Source organism: Microcebus murinus, chromosome 12, assembly GCF_040939455.1.
Source record: "Microcebus murinus isolate Inina chromosome 12, M.murinus_Inina_mat1.0, whole genome shotgun sequence".
NCBI lineage: Eukaryota > Metazoa > Chordata > Mammalia > Primates > Cheirogaleidae > Microcebus > Microcebus murinus.
In genome coordinates, this window is record NC_134115.1 from 92,399,296 (window position 1) to 92,418,110 (window position 18,815).

Genomic DNA, 18,815 nt, shown 5'->3' on the forward strand with positions numbered 1-18,815 from the left:
CGTGGGTGCCGTTGTAGATGCCCACTTGCACCAGCTTGCGGTTCTGCAGGTTCATGATGCTGTAGTTGGCAAACTTCCGGTCCCCGTCCTCATTGAACTCCACGCGGCCGGTCACGCCGTCCGCGTACTTGGAAGACATCAGCACTCTGTGGGGGAGCACCACGGTGTAGACGTGTCGGGGTGCTCGCTCTCCCTGGCCTCCCGAGCAGCCCGAGCCTCCTTTCTCCCCAGTCCCAAGGATGGAAAGATGAGCAGACTCTCTCGCTGTGAGTCTGAGGGACGGCAGGAATCTGTGCCTGCACCAGGTGGACGGCACAGCCAGTGACAGCCGAGCGGCTTCTGGGGCCAGACATTGTCTTGAGGGATTTCCATGGGTTAGGGTGTTCGGTCCTCATGGCCACCATCCTAGCTTTACAGAGAAGGAAGCCTGGCTCACGCCTGTAATCCTAGCACTCTGGGAGGCCTAGGTGGGCGGATTGCTCAAGGTCAGAAGTTCGAGACCAGCCTGAGCAAGAGCAAGACCCTGTCTCTACTAAAAATAGAAAGAAATTAATTGACTAACTAAAAAAAATTATATATATATATAAAAATTAGCCAGGCATGGTGGCGCATGCCTGTAGTCCCAGCTACTCGGGAGGCTAAAGCAGGAGGATCACTTGAGCCCAGGAGTTTGAGGTTGCTGTGAGCTAAGCTGACACCACGGCACTCTAGTCCGGGCAACAGAAGTGAGACTCTGACTCAAAAAAAAAAAATAATAATACAGAGAAGGAAGCCAAAGCCCAGGAGGATGCCTGGCCCACGTGCCAGTGAGAGAGAGAGGGAGGCGGGCTGAGCCTGGTGTCTGGCTGTGTGTGCAACTGTGTGCTGTACCCATCGGGTGATATCAGTGAGCCTGGGTGCACACGTGACCCCTACGTGGGGCATATCCCCATGCAGTACTTGTGGCAGGTGTGTGTTCCGTGCCTCTCTGAGTCTGTGTGAACACATGGTTCTGTGCACGTGTGTACATATGTGTGTGCATGTGGTGCCTACATCTGCACTTACATGTGTATCTGTGTTTTGGGTGCTGTGGACAGTGGTTCTGTACGGGCTACGCAGTGGCTGGGGCCTCCCCACCCCAGGTGGCATGGTGCCCAGCTTTCTGAGAGTTAACTCCTGCCACACAGCAGCTGTTCGCCTGGGTCTGCGGGACCCGGCCAGCCCTGGCTCTCTGCAGGTTTGGCTGCCATTCTCGGTCTGTCTGACCTCCTGGGTCCTTGGAAGCTCCCAGACCCCATTCGCATCAAGAACCTCCTCCTAAGGCTGCCAGCCAGCCACCGTGGGGGCGGGTGCTATCTCAGGGTGGGGGGCCCCGTGGAAAGGTGGGGGTGGAGGCCGGGCACAGTGGCTCATGCTTGTAATCCTAGCACTCTGGGAGGCCGACGCGGGCGGATCGCTCAATGTCAGGAGTTCGAAACCAGCCTGAGCAAGAGCGAGACCCTGTCTCTACTATAAATAGAAACAAATTAATTGGCCAACTAAAAATATATAGAAAAAGATTAGGCGGGCATGGTGGCGCATGTCTGTAGTCCCAGCTACTCGGGAGGCTGAGGCAGGAGGATCGCTTGAGCCCAGGAGTGTGAGGTTGCTGTGAGCTAGGCTGACGCCACAGCACTCTAGCCCGGGCGACAGAGTGAGACTCTGTCTCAAAAAAATTAAATTAAATTAGGCCGGGCGCGGTGGCTCAAGCCTGTAATCCTAGCACTCTGGGAGGCCGAGGCGGGAGGATTGCTCGAGGTCAGGAGTTCGAAACCAGCCTGAGCAAGAGCAAGACCCCGTCTCTACTATAAATAGAAAGAAATTAATTGGCCAACTAATATATATATAAAATTAGCCGGGCGTGGTGGCGCATGCCTGTAGTCCCAGCTACTCGGGAGGCTGAGGCAGGAGGATTGCTTGAGCCCAGGAGTTTGAGGTTGCTGTGAGCTAGGCTGACGCCACGGCAGTCACTCTAGCCTGTGCAACAAATCGAGACTCTGTCTCAAAAAAAAAAAAAAAATTAAATTAAATTAAATTAAAAAGAAATAAAGAGCCTCCTCCCTAGGTTGCCAGCCACCGTGGGGTGGGTGCTGTCTCAGGTTGGGCTGCCGCGTGGAAAGGTAGGGGCGGGAGCCGCGGAGGCAGTGGGGACTTCACTGACAGTGGAGGTGTTGGTGTCAGTGTTGGAGAAGGGGTGGATGACTGTCTCTGTGCAAACAGAGGTGGTGGCGCTGGGGAGGTGGGGGGAGAGGAGAGAAGTGGGGACAGTGTCCACAGGGTGTGCACGCCACTGCACCATGCCCACCTGGCGGGCGGCCCCCCACCTCTCGCACAGCTGTGCCCCCAACTCCTTGCAGGTGCGCCCCGCCCAGCAGGCGTCCCCCCCACCTCTCGCGCAGCTGTGCCCCCAACTCCTTGCAGGCGCACGCCCCCCTCGCAGGCATCCCCCTACCTCTCGCGCAGCTGTGCCCCCAACTCCTTGCAGGCGCGCCCCCCCGCTGGCGTCCCCCCACCTCTCGCGCAGCTGTGCCCCCAACTCCTTGCAGGCGCGCCCCGCCCAGCAGGCGTCCCCCCCACCTGTCGCGCAGCTGTGCCCCCAACTCCTTGCAGGCGCACGCCCCCCTCGCAGGCATCCCCCTACCTCTCGCGCAGCTGTGCCCCCAACTCCTTGCAGGCGCGCCCCCCCGCTGGCGTCCCCCCACCTCTCGCGCAGCTGTGCCCCCAACTCCTTGCAGGCGCGCCCCGCCCAGCAGGCGTCCCCCCCACCTGTCGCGCAGCTGTGCCCCCAACTCCTTGCAGGCGCACGCCCCCCTCGCAGGCATCCCCCTACCTCTCGCGCAGCTGTGCCCCCAACTCCTTGCAGGCGCGCCCCCCCCCGCCGGCGGCCCTCCACCTCTCTCGCTCAGCTGTGCCCCCAACTCCTTGCAGGCGCGCCCCCCCCCGCAGGTGTCCCCCAACCTCTTGCGCAGCTGTGCCCCCAACTCCTTGCAGGCGCACGCCCCCCCTCGCAGGCATCCCCCCACCTCTCGCGCAGGTGTGCCCCCAACTCCTTGCAGGCGCGCCCCCCCCCCGCCGGCGGCCCCCCACCTCTCTCGCTCAGCTGTGCCCCCAACTCCTTGCAGGCGCACGCCCCCCCTCGCAGGCATCCCCCCACCTCTCGCGCAGGTGTGCCCCCAACTCCTTGCAGGCGCGCCCCCCCCCGCCGGCGGCCCCCCACCTCTCTCGCTCAGCTGTGCCCCCAACTCCTTGCAGGCGCACGCCCCCCTCGCAGGCATCCCCCCACCTCTCGCGCAGGTGTGCCCCCAACTCCTTGCAGGCGCGCCCCCCCCACGCCGGCGGCCCCCCACCTCTCTTGCTCAGCTGTGCCCCCAACTCCTTGCAGGCGCGCCCCCCCCAGCAGGCGTCCCCCCACCTCTCGCGCAGCTGTGCCCCCAACTCCTTGCAGGCGCGCCCCCACCCCCCGCAGGCGGCCTCCCCACCTCTTGAAGAGCGGCCCGGTCTTCCAGATGTTGGTGTTGCCCACGCAGCCGCGCGGGGGGTCGGTGATGTTCTCCTTCTCCAGGAGGTCGTGCACCGCCTGCGCCACCACGCCCACCGCGTCGCTGATGTGCGCGGACTCGTTCTTGCCGTTGATGAGCTGCAGCCCGATGATGCCTGCGGGGGCGGGGCGGAGGGGGCGGCTCAGAGCGCGCCGGACCCTCCCCCCGCCCGCGGCAGCCCCGCACTCACCGTCGGGGGCGTAGCGCAGGGCGTTCCCCGAGATCTCGCGCTCCCCGACCAGCCACACGTACCCCGAGCCCGTCATGTTCAGCATCGCGGCTGCGCGGTACACGGTGGCGGCGTCGTCCTCGCTGTGGGGCAGACGGGGCTGAAGGGCCGGGACCCCAGCCCTCCGCCTCCGAGCGCAGGCCGCCCCCAGAGCGTCCAAGAGCGAGGCCTGCGGACCCCGCAGAGGGGCCCGGCCCACGCTGCGCCCCATCCGCACCTGGGCCGGGAGACCCGCGAGTCCCCCAGACCCAGGAGCCTCCCAGACCTCTGTGGCTGACCCCTCCCTGCCTTTGGGGGCAGGGGCAGGGTTAGACACCTGGTTCCTGCCTGTCCCCTCTGACTGCGCTCTGGGGGCCCCCTCCCTCTCCTCAGGAAGACCCCTGGTCGGTGACCCAGGCCTGTGATGGGTCATCACTTGCTCATCACTTGCTGACCAGGCACCGGGCACTGTTGCACATGCTCTATGTGGATTATCTGATTTAAACCTCAGCATCCCTAGGGGGCAGGAATCAGTACTGCCTCTGTGTCAGTAGGGGAAACTGAGGCGCGTGAGCTTGCAAGTGTTGGCAAGTGACAGAGTCGGTTCTGTGCCTGGACAGTCCGCCCCAGAGCCCAAGCTCCTGCAACCTCCTGGGCAAACCGCACCCCTCTGGGGCTCCGTGTCTGGGTCGCTGAGATGCTGCAGTGGCCCCGGTGCCCCGGGGGCTGCCCCAGAGACCAGGAGCTGCTCTCCCTCCTGAAATCTACACGGCAGCTGCACCCCTGTTCCGCAGGGCCAGGGCCACCAGGAGGACAAAGCTCAGGTGACCCTCACCTTGTAGGCACCTTGAGATCTTAGGGTGTCCTCATGGGTGAGCCCTGTGGACACGCAGGGGACGGGGTCCCCTGGGGCCGGAGCTTTCCTGGTCATGACAAGGGCCTGGGGCCCAGCGGGGCTCTGGGGCAGGGCCGCTGGGGATCCTCTCTCCCCCTCAGGGCCTGACCTGGCTCTGGGTCGGCCTGGACCACCACTGGCCCTTTGCCTCTGCAGTGTACGGGCCGCAGGCGCCATGGACTGCCCCAGGGTCGGGTTGACTCTGGAAACCAAGGTGGCCCTCAGCTTCCCAAGGGGTCCGCTCCCAGTTTTCTCAAGGGTTAGCCCACGAAGAAATGCAAACCCTCAGTGTTTGCTCTCCATGGGAATGCTACCAGTGGACATAAGCAACACAAAATAGAGGTGCACCAGGTGCAGCACCAGCCCGGAGACCCAAGTGAGAACCTCTGGCAGTGGCTCTGCACACGGAATACGGCAACACTAGCCCGGTAAGACCCAGGCCCTGCGTGTGGAGGCACAGAGCACCCACTGTCTGCTGCGCCTCCCCGAGACCTGGCAGACAAGCCTGTCTTCTTGACACAATTCGGGCCTGTGACATCTGCGTGGTAGAATGATTATGACCAGCAAAACGGTTGTAAGCAAAAGCCTGATCTGTCCATCAGAACTCATCAGATTGTTTTATGGAAAAGGCTGATACCGATAAATTTCAGGAAAATTAAAATGAAAGTTTTGGAAACAAATTCTTTGCACTCTCTAGAAAATCGGCTAAAAATTAAGATTGGCTTAATGAAGTCTCTCTGCAAAACTCCCTCCTGCGCCTGCATTGAGGAGGAGCCCACATGTGACAGGTGGAAGCTCTGGGGCTGCACCCTGTGCTCCCAGGGGGGCACGCTGGGGGGCTGTCTGCTCCCAGGGGCTCAGCATGTGAGAGGAGGGGGTTCTTTCCAGCCCTGACATATGTACATGGATTCCTGAAGCGGGGTGTTGGTGAGTGTGTGGTTGATATGTATGCTGTGTGCAGTGCATGCATATGCATGGCGTATGACATGTACACAGCATGTGGTATGTACATGTGGTGTATATGTGCACAGGTACATGTGTATGTGCATGTTGTGATGTACATGCATATGTGGTGTATATATGTACATGCATGTAGGTGGGTGCCTGTGTCTAAGTACATATGTGGTATATATGATAGTGTGCACATGTGGTATGTGTGTCTGTGCAGTGTGTATATATACGTGCATGTCTTGAGTGCATGTGTGTATGGTATATATATGGTACAGGTACATGTGTATGGGTGTGTGGGGATGTGTGTACAACTGGTGTGAATACGGTGTGTGCACACATTTGTGCACGTGTGGTGTGCATATGGTATGTGCATGTATGAGGACATGTGGTATTATGTGGTATGTGCTCAACACATTTGTGCATGTGTGGTGTGTATATGGTATGTGTGTGTATGTGCACATGTGGTATTATGTGGTATTAATCAACACATTTGTGCATGTGTGGTGTGTATATGGTATGCACATGTATGTGCACATGTGGTATTATGTGGTATGTGCTCAACACATTTGTGCATGTGTGGTGTGTATATGGTGTGCGCATGGATGTGCACGTGTGGTATTATGTAGTAAGTGCTCCACACATTTGTGCACATGTGGCATGTATATGGTGTGTGCATGGATGTGCACATGTGGTATTATGTTGTATGTGCTCAACACATTTGTGCATGTGTGGTGTGTATATGGTGTGTGCATGTATGTGCACATGTGGTATTATGTGGTAAGTGCTCCACACATTTGTGTACGTGTGGAATGTATATGGTGTGTGCATGTGTGTGCACATGTGGTATTATGTGGTATGTGCTCAACACATTTGTGCACGTGTGGTGTGTATATGGTGTGTGCATGTATGTGCACATGTGGTATTATGTGGTAAGTGCTCCACACATTTGTGTACGTGTGGAATGTATATGGTGTGTGCATGTATGTGCACATGTGGTATTATGCGGTATGTACTCAACACATTTGTGCATGTGTGGTGTGTATATGGTATGTGTGTATGTGCACATGTGGTATTATGTGGTATGTGCTCCACACATTTGTGCATGTGTGGTGTGTATATGGTATGTGTGTGTATGTGCACATGTGGTTTTATGTGGTATTACTCAACACATTTGTGCATGTGTGGTGTGTATATGATATGCACATGTATGTGCACATGTGGTATTATGTGGTATGTGCTCAACACATTTGTGCACATGTGACGTGTATATGGTGTGCGCATGGATGTGCACGTGTGGTATTATGTGGTAAGTGCTCCACACATTTGTGCACTTGTGGTGTGTATATGGTGTGTGCATGTATGTGCACATGTGGTATTATGTGGTAAGTGCTCCACACATTTGTGTACGTGTGGAATGTATATGGTGTGTGCATGTATGTGCACATGTGGTATTATGTGGTATGTGCTCCACACATTTGTGCACTTGTGGTGTGTATATGGTGTGTGCATGTATGTGCACATGTGGTATTATGTGGTATGTACTCAACACATTTGTATACGTGTGGAATGTATATGATGTGTGCATGTATGTGCACATGTGGTATTATGCGGTATGTACTCAACACATTTGTGCATGTGTGGTGTGTATATGGTATGTGTGTATGTGCATGTGTGGTATTTTTTTTTTTTTTTTTGAGACAGAGTCTCGCTTTGTTGCCCAGGCTAGAGTGAGTGCCGTGGTGTCAGCCTAGCTCACAGCAACCTCAAACTCCTGGGCTCGAGTGATCCTTCTGCCTCAGCCTCCCGGGTAGCTGGGACTACAGGCATGCGCCACCATGCCCGGCTAATTTTTTTTATATATATATATCAGTTGACCAATTAATTTCTTTCTATTTATAGTAGAGACGGGGTCTCACTCTTGCTCAGGCTGGTTTTGAACTCCTGACCTTGAGCAATCCGCCCGCCTCGGCCTCCCAAGAGCTAGGATTACAGGCGTGAGCCACAGCGCCCGGCCGCACGTGTGGTATTATGTGGTATGTGCTCCACACATTTGTGCACGTGTGGTGTGTATATGGTGTGCGCATGGATGTGCACATGTGGTATTATGTGGTATGTGCTCCACACATTTGTGCACGTGTGGTGTGTATATGGTATGTGTGTATGTGCACATGTGGTATTATGTGGTATGTGCTCCACACATTTGTGCACGTGTGGTGTGTATATGGTATGTGTGTATGTGCACATGTGGTATTATGTGGTATGTGCTCCACACATTTGTGCACGTGTGGTATGTATATGGTGTGCGCATGGATGTGCATGTGTGGTATTATGTGGTATGTGCTTGTGTGCATGGTGTATGGCATTGCACATGGTTCCTGTACATGTTTGTGCATCTGCCTGCTGTGAGCACGTCCCCTTCCCTGGCTGACATTTTTCTTAGAGCCGTGTCTGGCAAACTTGGCCTTGGTGCTGAGGGCTGGCAATACAGGGTGGCTCCTCAGCCGTCCCAGGGCAGTCCCTGTGGCTGCAGAGTGGCCTAAGGGCTCATTGGTCAGAGAGAACACAGGGGGGAAGGGGCTGCTTGCCTCTCTGCCGGGACCTGGGCATAGTGAGGTTCCGTGGATTGGTTCTACATGTGTTTTTCTGGCCCATGTCCTGTTGGTCACTCTGATGCTAATGTTCAGGTCTGGCAGGTCTGGTTTGGTGAGACCTTGTCTATGGCAAAACTGTGTCCACCTCCCATCCATCCTGTTATCACACCACATCCTCTAAATCCACCCCCAGCCCTCTGATGAGTGAGGGAAGTGAGGGAAATGCCTCAGAAAACAAGATCGCGATCCCAGCACTTTGGGAAGCTGAGGCTGGACAATCGCTTGAGACCAGGAGTTCAAGACCGACCTGGGCAATACAATGAGACTCCATCTTTACAAAATTTTTTTTAAATAAATTAATTAATTACTTAAAAATACGGTGGCTCACATCTGTAATCCTAGCACTCTGGGAGGCTGAGGCAGGTGGATCGCTCAAGGTCAGGAGTTCAAAACCAGCCTGAGCGAGAGCAAGACCCCATCTCTACTAAAAATAGAAAGAAATTAACTGACCAACTAAAAATATATAGAAAAAATGGCCAGGTGTGGTGGCTCATGCCTGTAATCCTAGCACTCTGGGAGGCCGAGGTGGGCGGATCCCTCAAGGTCAGGAGTTCGAAACCAGCCTGAGCAAGAGCGAGACCCCGTCTCTACTATAAATAGGAAGAAATTAACTGGCCAACTAATATATATAGAAAAAATTAGCCGGGCATGGTGGTGCATGCCTGTAGTCCCAGCTACTTGGGAGGCTGAGGCAGGAGGATCGCTTGAGCCCAGGAGTTTGAGGTTGCTGTGAGCTAGGCTGATGCCACGGCACTCACTCTAGCCTGGACAACAAAGCGAGACTCTGTCTCAAAAAAAAAAAAAGAGAGAAATAAGACCCTGTGCGGGGTTCGTGCAGTCTCAACCTTGCCTGAGCACATCTTTGATCATTTGTGTCAAAGCCTTGGGCTCCTCTAGCAGTGCCCACCATTGGGTGGGCGAGTGGACCAGTGACCCGTGTCTCTGCAGGGGGGCTCGCCATTGTCCAGTGTGGGGGTATGTGGCGGGGGAGGATCTGCGCTCTCTTGCGGCAGCTTCTGGGGGAGCGAGGCCCCAGCCCTGTCCAGCCGTGGAGACGCCTGCCTTCCAGCCTGAGCAGCCTGCCGGCTGCAGCCCACCCTGCACTGTGCCCCGGGGACAGGGAGGTGCACCTGGCTCTGTCCCCCAGGGTTTGTTGACTGACTGTGCAAACGGCCCTGCTCTGACTGAGAGTTGCTGGCTCTTTCCCGCAGGCAGGGCGGCAGGGTTGGGGTGAGATCCTCTGGGCAAGGGGACCCTGCAGGTCTCCTCCAGAGCAGAGCTTCTAGGTCAGGGCAGACGGTGGACAGTGTGTCTCACGGGCAGGGCTCCCCACCCTGCCCTCGCCTCTCCCGTCCCAGGAGAACCTGGCCATTCACCAAGAGGGAGGTTTTTACCACCAGGGGCTCCTCCCCAAGGTCGCGGTGTGGGGTCAGACCCTGCCCAGGGCAGCCTGGTTTCCTCGGGCCCCGGACCGGTTTCCTGTGTCCAGCTGCTCCTGTCCTCTCGGTAGGGCTGCCCTCTCCCTGCCGGGGGCCTTGCACCTGGCCCTGCCGCACACCTGCATGTTCCTACCCTGGGCCGTGTTTGCAGAGGTGCCTTCTTAAGTCGTGGGCTCCCCAACGGCGGGTCATATCCATCTGCCACCCCAAAAGCCCAGCTTGGGGCGAGTGGTGGCAAGTCACTGGAAGGGGGGACGGCCCAGGGACGGAGGGACAGACGGAACATGTCACACGGGCCAGGTCACCAGGTGCGTGGAGGTGTGTGTGGGGTGGAGTGGGGCTCTCCTTGGTGAGGGTGTTTTGGAGTCTGAAGCTCCTTTGCCCCACGGTGCCCCAGCTCTGGCCCAGAGGGTGGCCCGGGCACAGCCTGGGGAAGGGGGAGGGCGCAGCCCGGCCTCACCTGGCAGAGAGGATGATGACACGGGCCTCCAGCTCTCGGGCCTCCATCAGCAGCGCCGTGACGTTCTTGGTCCCCGGGTCGAACTGCAGCACCTTCTCTGCCTGCGGTGTGAGCAGGGGTGTTAGCCGGCAGCCGGGGCAGGGGACATAGTGCCTCAGGGGCGAGAGTCGGGCCGCAGCCGCTAGGAACCCCGAGGCAGCTTAGCTACGGCTGCCGAGGCCTGTGCCTGCCACCTGCGCCTGCCACCTGCCTTCCTCGCTCCTCGCCTGGCCTGGCTTCGAAGCTCGTGTTCTGTCTTCAGCCTGCTGGCGCTCCTGCGCGCTGCTCTGCTCTCTCTCTGGTCTCTCACCTCTCTCCTGTCCTCACCTCTGCTCTGAGCATGCAAGCTGAATGGACCCAGACTCAGAAACAGGCGTGCAGCGGACAGGAAACCACAGTTTTGGAACCGGGAGCAGAGACGGGGCCGACTTTTCCAAAACCTCAGGAGATCCTCTCAGGTCTGATTCCACGGGCCCGCAGGAGCGGCCTGGCCCGGCGGGCGGGTGGCCGGGTGGCCGGGCGGGTGGCGGGCGCCCTCCCGGGTTCCACGAGGAAACCCTGGGGGTCCCGGAGATTCGCATGCACTTCCCGGAGAGCAGCTCCTCCTGCAGCCGTGCCTGCCTCGAGGGTGCAGGCTGGGGTCGCAGCGGTGGGCCTCAGGCGCCCACGCTGCCCACGCCTGCCCTCTCCTGCCTGCCCTCTGCTGCCTGCTGCCTGCTGCCTCTCCTCACTGCTCGGGCCTGCGGCTCGGCGGCTGGGCCTGACAGCGGCCCTAGTGGCCGAGGCGCAGGAGGCCAGGGCGCCCTAGTCGGTGGGTGGCGTGCACGTCCATGCATATATACCTTGGGTCCGCGCTTGTTGTCATAGGACAGTTGGTCGAGGTTTTCATAGTTCCTTTTTTTACTCTGATGAATAATGTGCACAGAGAAAATATGCAGACACAGAAGAAGATTATAAACGGTTGAAAATGACGGCGCTAAAGCAATCACACCACCTCCTCGGCACGTCTGCAGATGGGCACGTACCTGGAGCTCGCAAACACCGAGGCCCCGGGCGGGGCTGGGGGCCGGGGCGGAGCTGGGGGCAGGGGGCGTGGGGGGCGGGGCCACGGAGGCTCCCTGCCGTGAAGCTACGCTCTCCAACGGGTTGCTCTTGGGAGAAAGGGAGGCCCTGTCCGCATCCACCCTTCCGGTCCCCCGTGCCACCCCCACCCTGCCATGCACCTGCGTGTGGCCCCCGGCAGTGCCCTCCCCCTCCCCCCTCAGGCCTCCCCCTTGTCCTCCCTCCTGCCCCTCTGGAAGCCGAGAGGCTCTCACTGACTGGTGTGCCCACGCCCGCCGGCCCACGTGGAGGCCCCAGAGGATGTGTGTGCACATGTGCGCCCGCGGGCGCGTGTCCCTGGCGTCTGCGTGGGCGTGCTAAGTCCACGGGAGCTGCAAGGCAGGGCGGGGCCAGTGCAGGCAGCTTGCGGTGTGCAGGTGGGAGGTGGCGTGTTCTGAGTCCGGGTGGGAGGTGGGGCCTGTGACGGAGGTGTCTCGTGCCTCGGATGAGGGCCAGCGGTGTGGCCCTGGGAGGGGAGCAGGTGGCTGGGTGTGCAAGGGTGTGAGTGTGGCCGTGGGTGAGCACGCCGGGAGATGAAGTGCCTCTTGGGTGCTGGGGCTGAGCGGGCACAGTCTCGAGGGGCCCTCGGAGTTCGCAGGCAACCCCCCACCCAGATTCAGCAGACACCCCATGCCAGGACCCCCCCCCAGGACCCTCTGGTCTGCCCTCTGGCTTCAACCCCCCAACCCAGGCCTCCTACTCCCTCCAGGGGCCTGTGGCACATTGCGAGGGGGCGGGGGGGGGACCCCCAGAGTGAGCTAAGTTTGAGGAAGCCAGCGCTGACTTCAAGGGTAGAACATGCTCCCGCCGCCCCCCCCCCCACTCCCTGGGTCTGGCCTCCGGGCCCCTCTCAGCCTAGGCCTCCCTCCCTCTCCGCCTGGCCCGGGAGCCGTGGGCCGGGTGCTGAGCGCCCAGGGCCCTGGGGGTCCTGGGTCTCTTCTGCTGAGTGCCAGCTCCTCCTCGTGGAATACCGGGGCAAGGAAGGGGGCGGGGTCACTTGGACCCCCCCCCCAAGAAAGCCTGGCTCTGATCTCTCTGCAGCCCCACAGAGTGGACTCAGGCTGGGCTGGGGTGGGAGCCGGTGGGTCTCATGGGCCCTGGGGAGGGCCCCAGCTGAGTCCAGGGGGTCTGGGGCGCCAGGCCGCGTGGCGGTGGCAGGTGTCTGTGTCTGGGCTTGGCGAGCTGTGAGCTGCAGGCGGGGGGAGGACACAGAAGGTGCCCCAGCAGGCAGGGGCTGGGACCTTTCGGGAGGGGGCTCGAGGCCGCGCCGTGGTGGGGGGCAGCGCCCTAGGGAGGGGTGGGTCGGCGGAGGCAGCGCCCCGCGCTCAGAGGCTGGCTGGCGCCGCGGGGGCGGCGGCCCGTGGCGGGCTGGGGGGGGTGTTTGCGGAGCTCCAGGTGGTCCAGCCCTCGCCCCGCAGGGACTGACACGAAGGAGATTTCGACTAATGGCAAAAGCAAGTGAAATGAGCGGAGGACAGGCTGGGGCGGGCGCTGCCAGACGTGGAGCGGCTGACCATGCACGATGGAGAGAAAGGTGTTCACACACGGAGCCACAGACACAGCGGGCGCCCGCGCCTCTCCTCCTGCTCCGCCAGGCCGCCGCCGCCCCCGGGCCTCACCTTGGACTCGCGCTCCTCCAGCAGCGTCTCCAGGCGCTTCTGCGCCGCCCGGCCCTCGTGGTCGTCGCTGACCAGCAGGATGACGTGGTTCCAGCTGTAGACGCGCATCATCTCGAACCAGACGCTCGACTGGTGGGAGTAGGGCGGCACCGTGCGCAGGAAGCTCAGGTGGATGCTCTGCGGGCACAGGGGCGCTGAGGCTGGAGGCGCCGCCGCCTGGGGACCCCACTTCCTCCCTGCTGGGGACAGGTGCCAGGCCCTGGGGACCCCACTTCCTCCCTCCTGGGGACACTTGCCAGGCCCTGGGGACCCCACTTCCTCCCTGCTGGGGTCACTTGCCAGGCCCTGGGGACCCCATTTGCTCCACACTGGGGACACTTGCTGGGCCCTGGGGACCCCACTTCCTCCCTGCTGGGGTCACTTGGCAGGCCCTGGGGACCCCACTTCCTCCCTGCTGGGGACACTTGCTGGGCCCTGAGGACCCCAATTCCTCCACACTGGGGACACTTGCTGGGCCCTGAGGACCCCACTTCCTCCCTCCTGGGGACACTTGCCAGGCCCTGGGGACCCCATTTCCTCCCTGCTGGGGTCACTTGCCAGGCCCTGGGGACCCCACTTCCTCCCTCCTGGGGACACTTGCTGGGCCCTGAGGACCCCAGTTCCTCCTTCCTGGGGACACTTGCTGGGCCCTGGGGACCCCACTTCCTCCACACTGGGGACACTTGCCAGGTCCTGGGGACCCCACTTCCTCCCTGCTGGGGATACTTGCTGGGCCCTGGGGACCCCACTTCCTCCTTGCTGGGGACACTTGCTGGGCCCTGGGGACCCCATTTCCTCCATGCTGGGGACACTTGCTGCGCCCTGGGGACCCCACTTCTTCCCACTAGGTGCCACCCTGCTGGTCTTTCCTCCCCCACCTAATGTGAGTCTGGGCATTGCCATAGCAGCACCCCGACAGGGACGTCCGTCTCTATAGAGCTCTTCCTTGGGTGGGCTCACTGCCCCCCAGCAGCCCACCTCTTTTTTTTTTTGAGACAGAATCTCACTCTGTTGCCTGGGCCAGAGTGCCATGGCGTCAGCCTAGCTCACAGGAACCTCAGACTCCTGGGCTCAAGCGATCCTCCTGCCTCAGCCTCCCGAGTAGCTGGGACTACAGGCATGTGCCACCATGCCCGGCTAATTTTTTCTGTATAGTTTTAGTTGGCCAATTAATTTCTTTCTATTTTCAGTAGAGACGGGGGTCTCGCTCTTGCTCAGGCTGGTTTCGAACTCCTGACCTTGAGGGATCCGCCCGCCTCGGCCTCCCAGAGTGCTAGGATTACAGGCGTGAGCCACCACGCCTGGCCCAGCCCACCTCTTTGCTGGACAACTTGAGCTCAGAAAACTCTCACTGACCCCACATGGCTGCACGTGGAGTCCTTCCCAAGTGCAGTAACTACTTATGAGGAAGTCCTCGCTCTTGGGCCACATGTCCCCTCTTCCTACATCCCAGTTGTTGCTCACCAGCCCTGCCCTGCTTCCCACATGCTATCAGGGCGGGGAGCAGCCCTGCCCTCTCAGCCTGGGTTCTCTGTGTCTGTGCAGGTGAGCACAGTCCCTGCGGCCGCCCTTTGGCGCCACGCTGATCTTGTGGCCTTCTGAGGCCCCACCTGTTCCCTCTTCAAGGACTGGGGGCAGTGCCTCGAAGTGAAGAGCGTCCCCTGACCCTGTCCCCATTGTCTGGCCACGGGGCTGCTAGGCTCCTGGGCTGGCATTCGTGGTCTGTGAGTTGGGCTCAAGGGTGGCTGAGTGTGGGCCGTGAGTGGGCCCGGGGTGGCTGCGGGCTTCAGCCCTACCTGTGGTGCCGCTCCCCCTCCTCCCCCTGCCTCCCACCTGTCCTCCACCCTGGCTGCTTTCCTCCTAGGCCACTTTCCCCCTTTACATACGAGCAAACTGGTGCCCAAGGGGCGGGGAAGGAGGCTGTGGCCAGAGGGCACAGGAGTGAGACCCCCACTCCTCAGGGCATGCCAGCGCTTTCAGAGCTGGAGGAGGGTCAGTCCTCACCTGAGTGCAAACCCATCCCCATCCTCCCACGGGCTGGGGCATGGCTAGGACCATCTCTGTGCCTCAAGGCAGCTCTCTCTGGGACTGCGGCCCCAGGCAGGGGGTGTCTGGAGAAGATGGGGGAACCCACAAGGCCTGGCATCAAGCCCCCTGCCATGTGGCCCCTCCAGGTGTGTCTGCAGGTGGCCCTAGGCCTGCAGGTGGCAGGGAGCAGGCTGTGGTGGCCCTTCCAGCCTCCCAGAGGCCAGTCAGCATCCCCAAATGGTGGGTCCTCCAAGAACTGCGCCTGACTGAGGGATGCGTGAGCTGAGGCAGGTCCCGTGCCTCCCCAGGCTAGAGTTTCCTGCAAAACCGACTGGGTGGCCTCTCCGTTCTTCTAGCTGCTGTTCCAGGATTGGATGGAGACTGCCTGCCCCAGCCCATGGGCCACACGGGCTCCACAGGAGGCTGAGCTGAGGTGCCAGCAGCTCTAGGGACACGGAGCTCCGAGGCCACCACTTCTGCCACGAGCTGCCTCCTCTACCCACTCTGTGCAAACGCGGCATCACTCCCCGCCCCCAACCCGGCCGTGGGAGAGGCCGGTGACCACGGCGCTGGCTGCGGGCGTGGCATGCACCCCCCCCTTCTGCCTAAGCCTCTTCCTTCTCCTGGAGCCCTGGTTCCCAGCTTCCCAAATCTCCCCTTCCGAGTCCCCCTGTCTAGGAGGTCTCCCTGTTCTTCCCTTCTCCTGGCCCTGGGGGACCTCCCCGCTGGAGGGGATGTAACCTACCCAGCGGGCCACCTGTCTGTGCAAGCATTTGTGTGAGGGTGCCTGTGAGTGTGAACGTGTGAGTGTGCGTGTGAGTTTGCCACGTGGGAGTGCATGAGTGTGTGTGAGTATGCACAAGGGTCTGTGAGACCACGCGTGTGTGGCGGGTGTGAGTTACATGTGAGTGTCTCCCAAGGGCAGAGACCAGCTTGGCACGACGCATGGCCCTGGGCTTACCTTGTCCGAGTAGATGGACATTCGGGTGGTCAGCCCCAGCACGGGGATGCGGTAGAAGCCGGCGGTGTAGGAGACGGGGGTGGGAGTGAAGTGGTCGTTGGGGGTAGGTGGGTGGCTAACTAGGATGGCGTAGACCTGTGGACACAGGAGACCGGGTCAGCTCGGGCAGGGGTGGGCTTGGCACTGCGCCAGAGCCCGGGATCCGGAAGCAGCAGGAGCTGAGCCCAGCAGCCCACGGGAGGGTCTGGGTGGCACCACTCGTGTGCACACAGCCCTGGACACACCCCGCATCAGGGGAGGAGACCCCATGACCGTCTGTAAACCAGCGCAGAGGCGGGACAGGTGCCACACACAAGGGACAGGCCCTGCCCGGTTCCCCCTTCACTCTTCACACTGCCTGCTGGGGGCCTTGGAGAGGCAGCCCTAGGCCAGACCGTGAGAACTCCGCAAGGCAGAGTGACATATCCTACGTCCCCTAGGGCCTGCGTCCCCCCACCCCGAGCATGGGATGCACCCCAGGATAGGCTGGGGAGCAGAGCTGGTCCTGCACCAGGAGGCTGACACTCAGGCTGTGCCCGTCCTGGTCAGGTGGGTGCAGGCCAGCACCCCAGACAGGGTGGCAGCTCCCATGGCCTGCCTCAGGTTGAGGGGAGCTCCACAAAGAACCCCCAGAGAGGCCTGGTCCCTCTTGCCAGGGCCCCCAGGGCTGGGCCCGAGATGGGTTCTGTCTGAACAGGACCCAGCCCTGACCTGTGTGCTGGCCCCCTCTTCCAGGAAGGCGGGCAGTGCAGCCTCCTGCCGTGACCAAGGTGCACCTGGGGGCCGGTGGCTCCACTCCCTGTCGTGGACACCTCCCTTCCCTTTGCAGCTCCTCCCAGGCAGGAGGAAGGTGGCTAGGGGTCCACACCACCCTCATATCGGAATGTCTGTGTCTGTCCCCAGATCTGCCTGTGCCATTCAGAGCCACAGGTACCCCTCGCTTCTGCAAATGGCGGTAGGCGGTGCAGTGCATGGCCCCACGTGTCAGGACAGTGCCTGGACCAGAAGGTGTGTTCTGTGAGTGACAGCCACTGCTGCCCTTGCTCTGGGGGCAGTGCCCACGGACAGCAAGACTGCAAGTTGGAGAAGGGATTCCCCAGAAAGGGCGCTGCCTGCATTCCTGGACTCCACGCCTCCATGTCCCTGCTCCATCTCAGATGGGACACGTGACTGAAGCCACAGTCACGTCACCCAGTCCTGTCCCTTGGTGCCATTGGTGGGTGGGGCATGGGATGGCTTGTGAGGTAGGGAGGGGATTTCTGAGCAAAACTGGCATGGGGCTGCCGGGACTGGCTCTCCCGCCCTGGCCCTCCCCGCCAGTCTCCACGCACAGGTGCCCGGCAAAGGGCCATGGGCCAGTGTTCGTACGGGCGCGTGTGTGCAAGTGCGCGTGTGTGCCCATGCAGGTGTTCGTGAGCGTGTGCTGGGATAAGTATGTATGTACTGTATGCCAAACATACCTATGTTTATATACTTGTGTGTGCATGACTGAACCAGTGCATGTAAGTACACACACGTGTGTGCACCTGGGTGTGCATGCCAGGCAGTGTGTGCCACATGAGCACGTGCCCATGGATGTGCCTGTGCATTTGACTGTGTAACACTGAGGTGCACAGACGTGCACTAGTGAATGCCTGTGTGTGTGCGCGTGAGCATGCCTGTCCATGCATGTGCCGTGCCCATCAAGTGAGCGTGTGTGAGCAGCCCGTGGCTGGTGTCTGTCCTGCCTCTTACATAAACGGCTGCACTGCGGCGCTGCTTGCAGCTTCATTGGCATTCAGCAGGCAGCTCAGCCCAGGGCGGGCAGCCCTGACAGCAAAATCTCAGGAGTCGGTCCGCCCCCACAGCACAGCGGGGCTGCTGGCGGCTCACACGCTGTGCCCTGACAGCCCCCACTCCCATCCCACAAAGCAGCCTGCCCCACACCTGGGCCGTTTCCCGACTCGGGCAGACCCGTGAACAGGGGAAGGGCCGGAGGGAGGGTGGGAGAGTCTGGAACCAGAAACAAAGATGGCCCCAGGCCCCGTTCTGCTTAAAGCTCTGCAGCGCAGGCCTGCGGCTGGGATGGGCACGTCTGCCCCTGGGCCCAGAATGCCCCCCCCCAGTGCTGGCACACACCGGCCACGGGCGGGGAGCCCACAGGCTTTCTGATGATGAGCCAGGGTGGCAGGTGACCAGCCTGGGGCTGAGACGGGGAGCCAGCAGACCCCGGTGTTGGTTCCTGGTGGGACCTCGCCTCTCCAGAAGGAGCCAGTGGACCCCAGGGTGGTCTCCTAAGGCGGAGGGAGGGTGCTGCAAAGGGCCGAGTGGACTGGGACCGGGAGGGCGGGGAGAGGAGGCGGGGAGGTCGTGGGGGAGGGGACGGTGGGCACCTGGCTGGAGATGAGGTCCTCGCACACCGACAGGGCCATCTGGATGGCGTTGGGCTTGTGGGTGACGGAGGTGGCGTTGAGCTGGATCTTCCAGGAGCCATGCCGCTTGTTGGCCTGGTTCACGGCCTCGCGGAACATCTGTTCGTGCTTCCGCGTGCTCAGCACCGCGCCGATGTTGACGATCTTGGGGTCGCAGGCGGCGCGGGCGAAGGAGCAGGAGAAGAGCAGGGCGAGTGTCAGCAGGCGCATGGCGCTCATGGGCTCCGGCCGCGGCGGGCCTGGCTCGGGACAGCGCGAACGCGGCGCCCTCCGTGCGTCCCCCGCGGGCGCCCGGGCTGTCCTGCGCCCGCCCGCCCGGGCGCTGAGGACGCCGCGTGTCGCCGGGGGCCGCGGTGCGGGCGCGGGTCCCCGCAGCGGCTCGCGAGCGGGGGGCGCTGTCCGCGGTGCTGACGCGGG

The 18,815-nt window shown here is 61.1% G+C and overlaps 1 protein-coding gene across 9 annotated transcripts in view; it reads right to left on the reverse strand.

The window, feature by feature from the left end:
• The window catches only part of GRIN1 (glutamate ionotropic receptor NMDA type subunit 1), a 28,107-nt gene extending 9,413 nt beyond the window's left edge, over positions 1-18,694 (reverse strand). For 5 of the 9 annotated variants that reach the window (XM_076009182.1, XM_076009178.1, XM_076009181.1 and 2 more), the window contains exons 1-8: positions 18,360-18,694; positions 15,949-16,083; positions 12,921-13,097; positions 11,043-11,105; positions 10,162-10,262; positions 3,748-3,869; positions 3,498-3,672; positions 2-146 (exon numbers count right to left, since the gene is read on the reverse strand). In XM_076009182.1, the coding sequence (XP_075865297.1) occupies positions 2-146; positions 3,498-3,672; positions 3,748-3,869; positions 10,162-10,262; positions 11,043-11,105; positions 12,921-13,097; positions 15,949-16,083; positions 18,360-18,617 (1,176 nt within the window). In that variant the 5' untranslated portion in view covers positions 18,618-18,694. The remainder of the gene's footprint in view (position 1; positions 147-3,497; positions 3,673-3,747; positions 3,870-10,161; positions 10,263-11,042; positions 11,106-12,920; positions 13,098-15,948; positions 16,084-18,359) is intronic. The other 4 variants (XM_076009184.1, XM_076009180.1, XM_076009179.1 and 1 more) reach the window with 1 other exon arrangement.
• Positions 18,695-18,815: the final 121 nt, after the last annotated feature.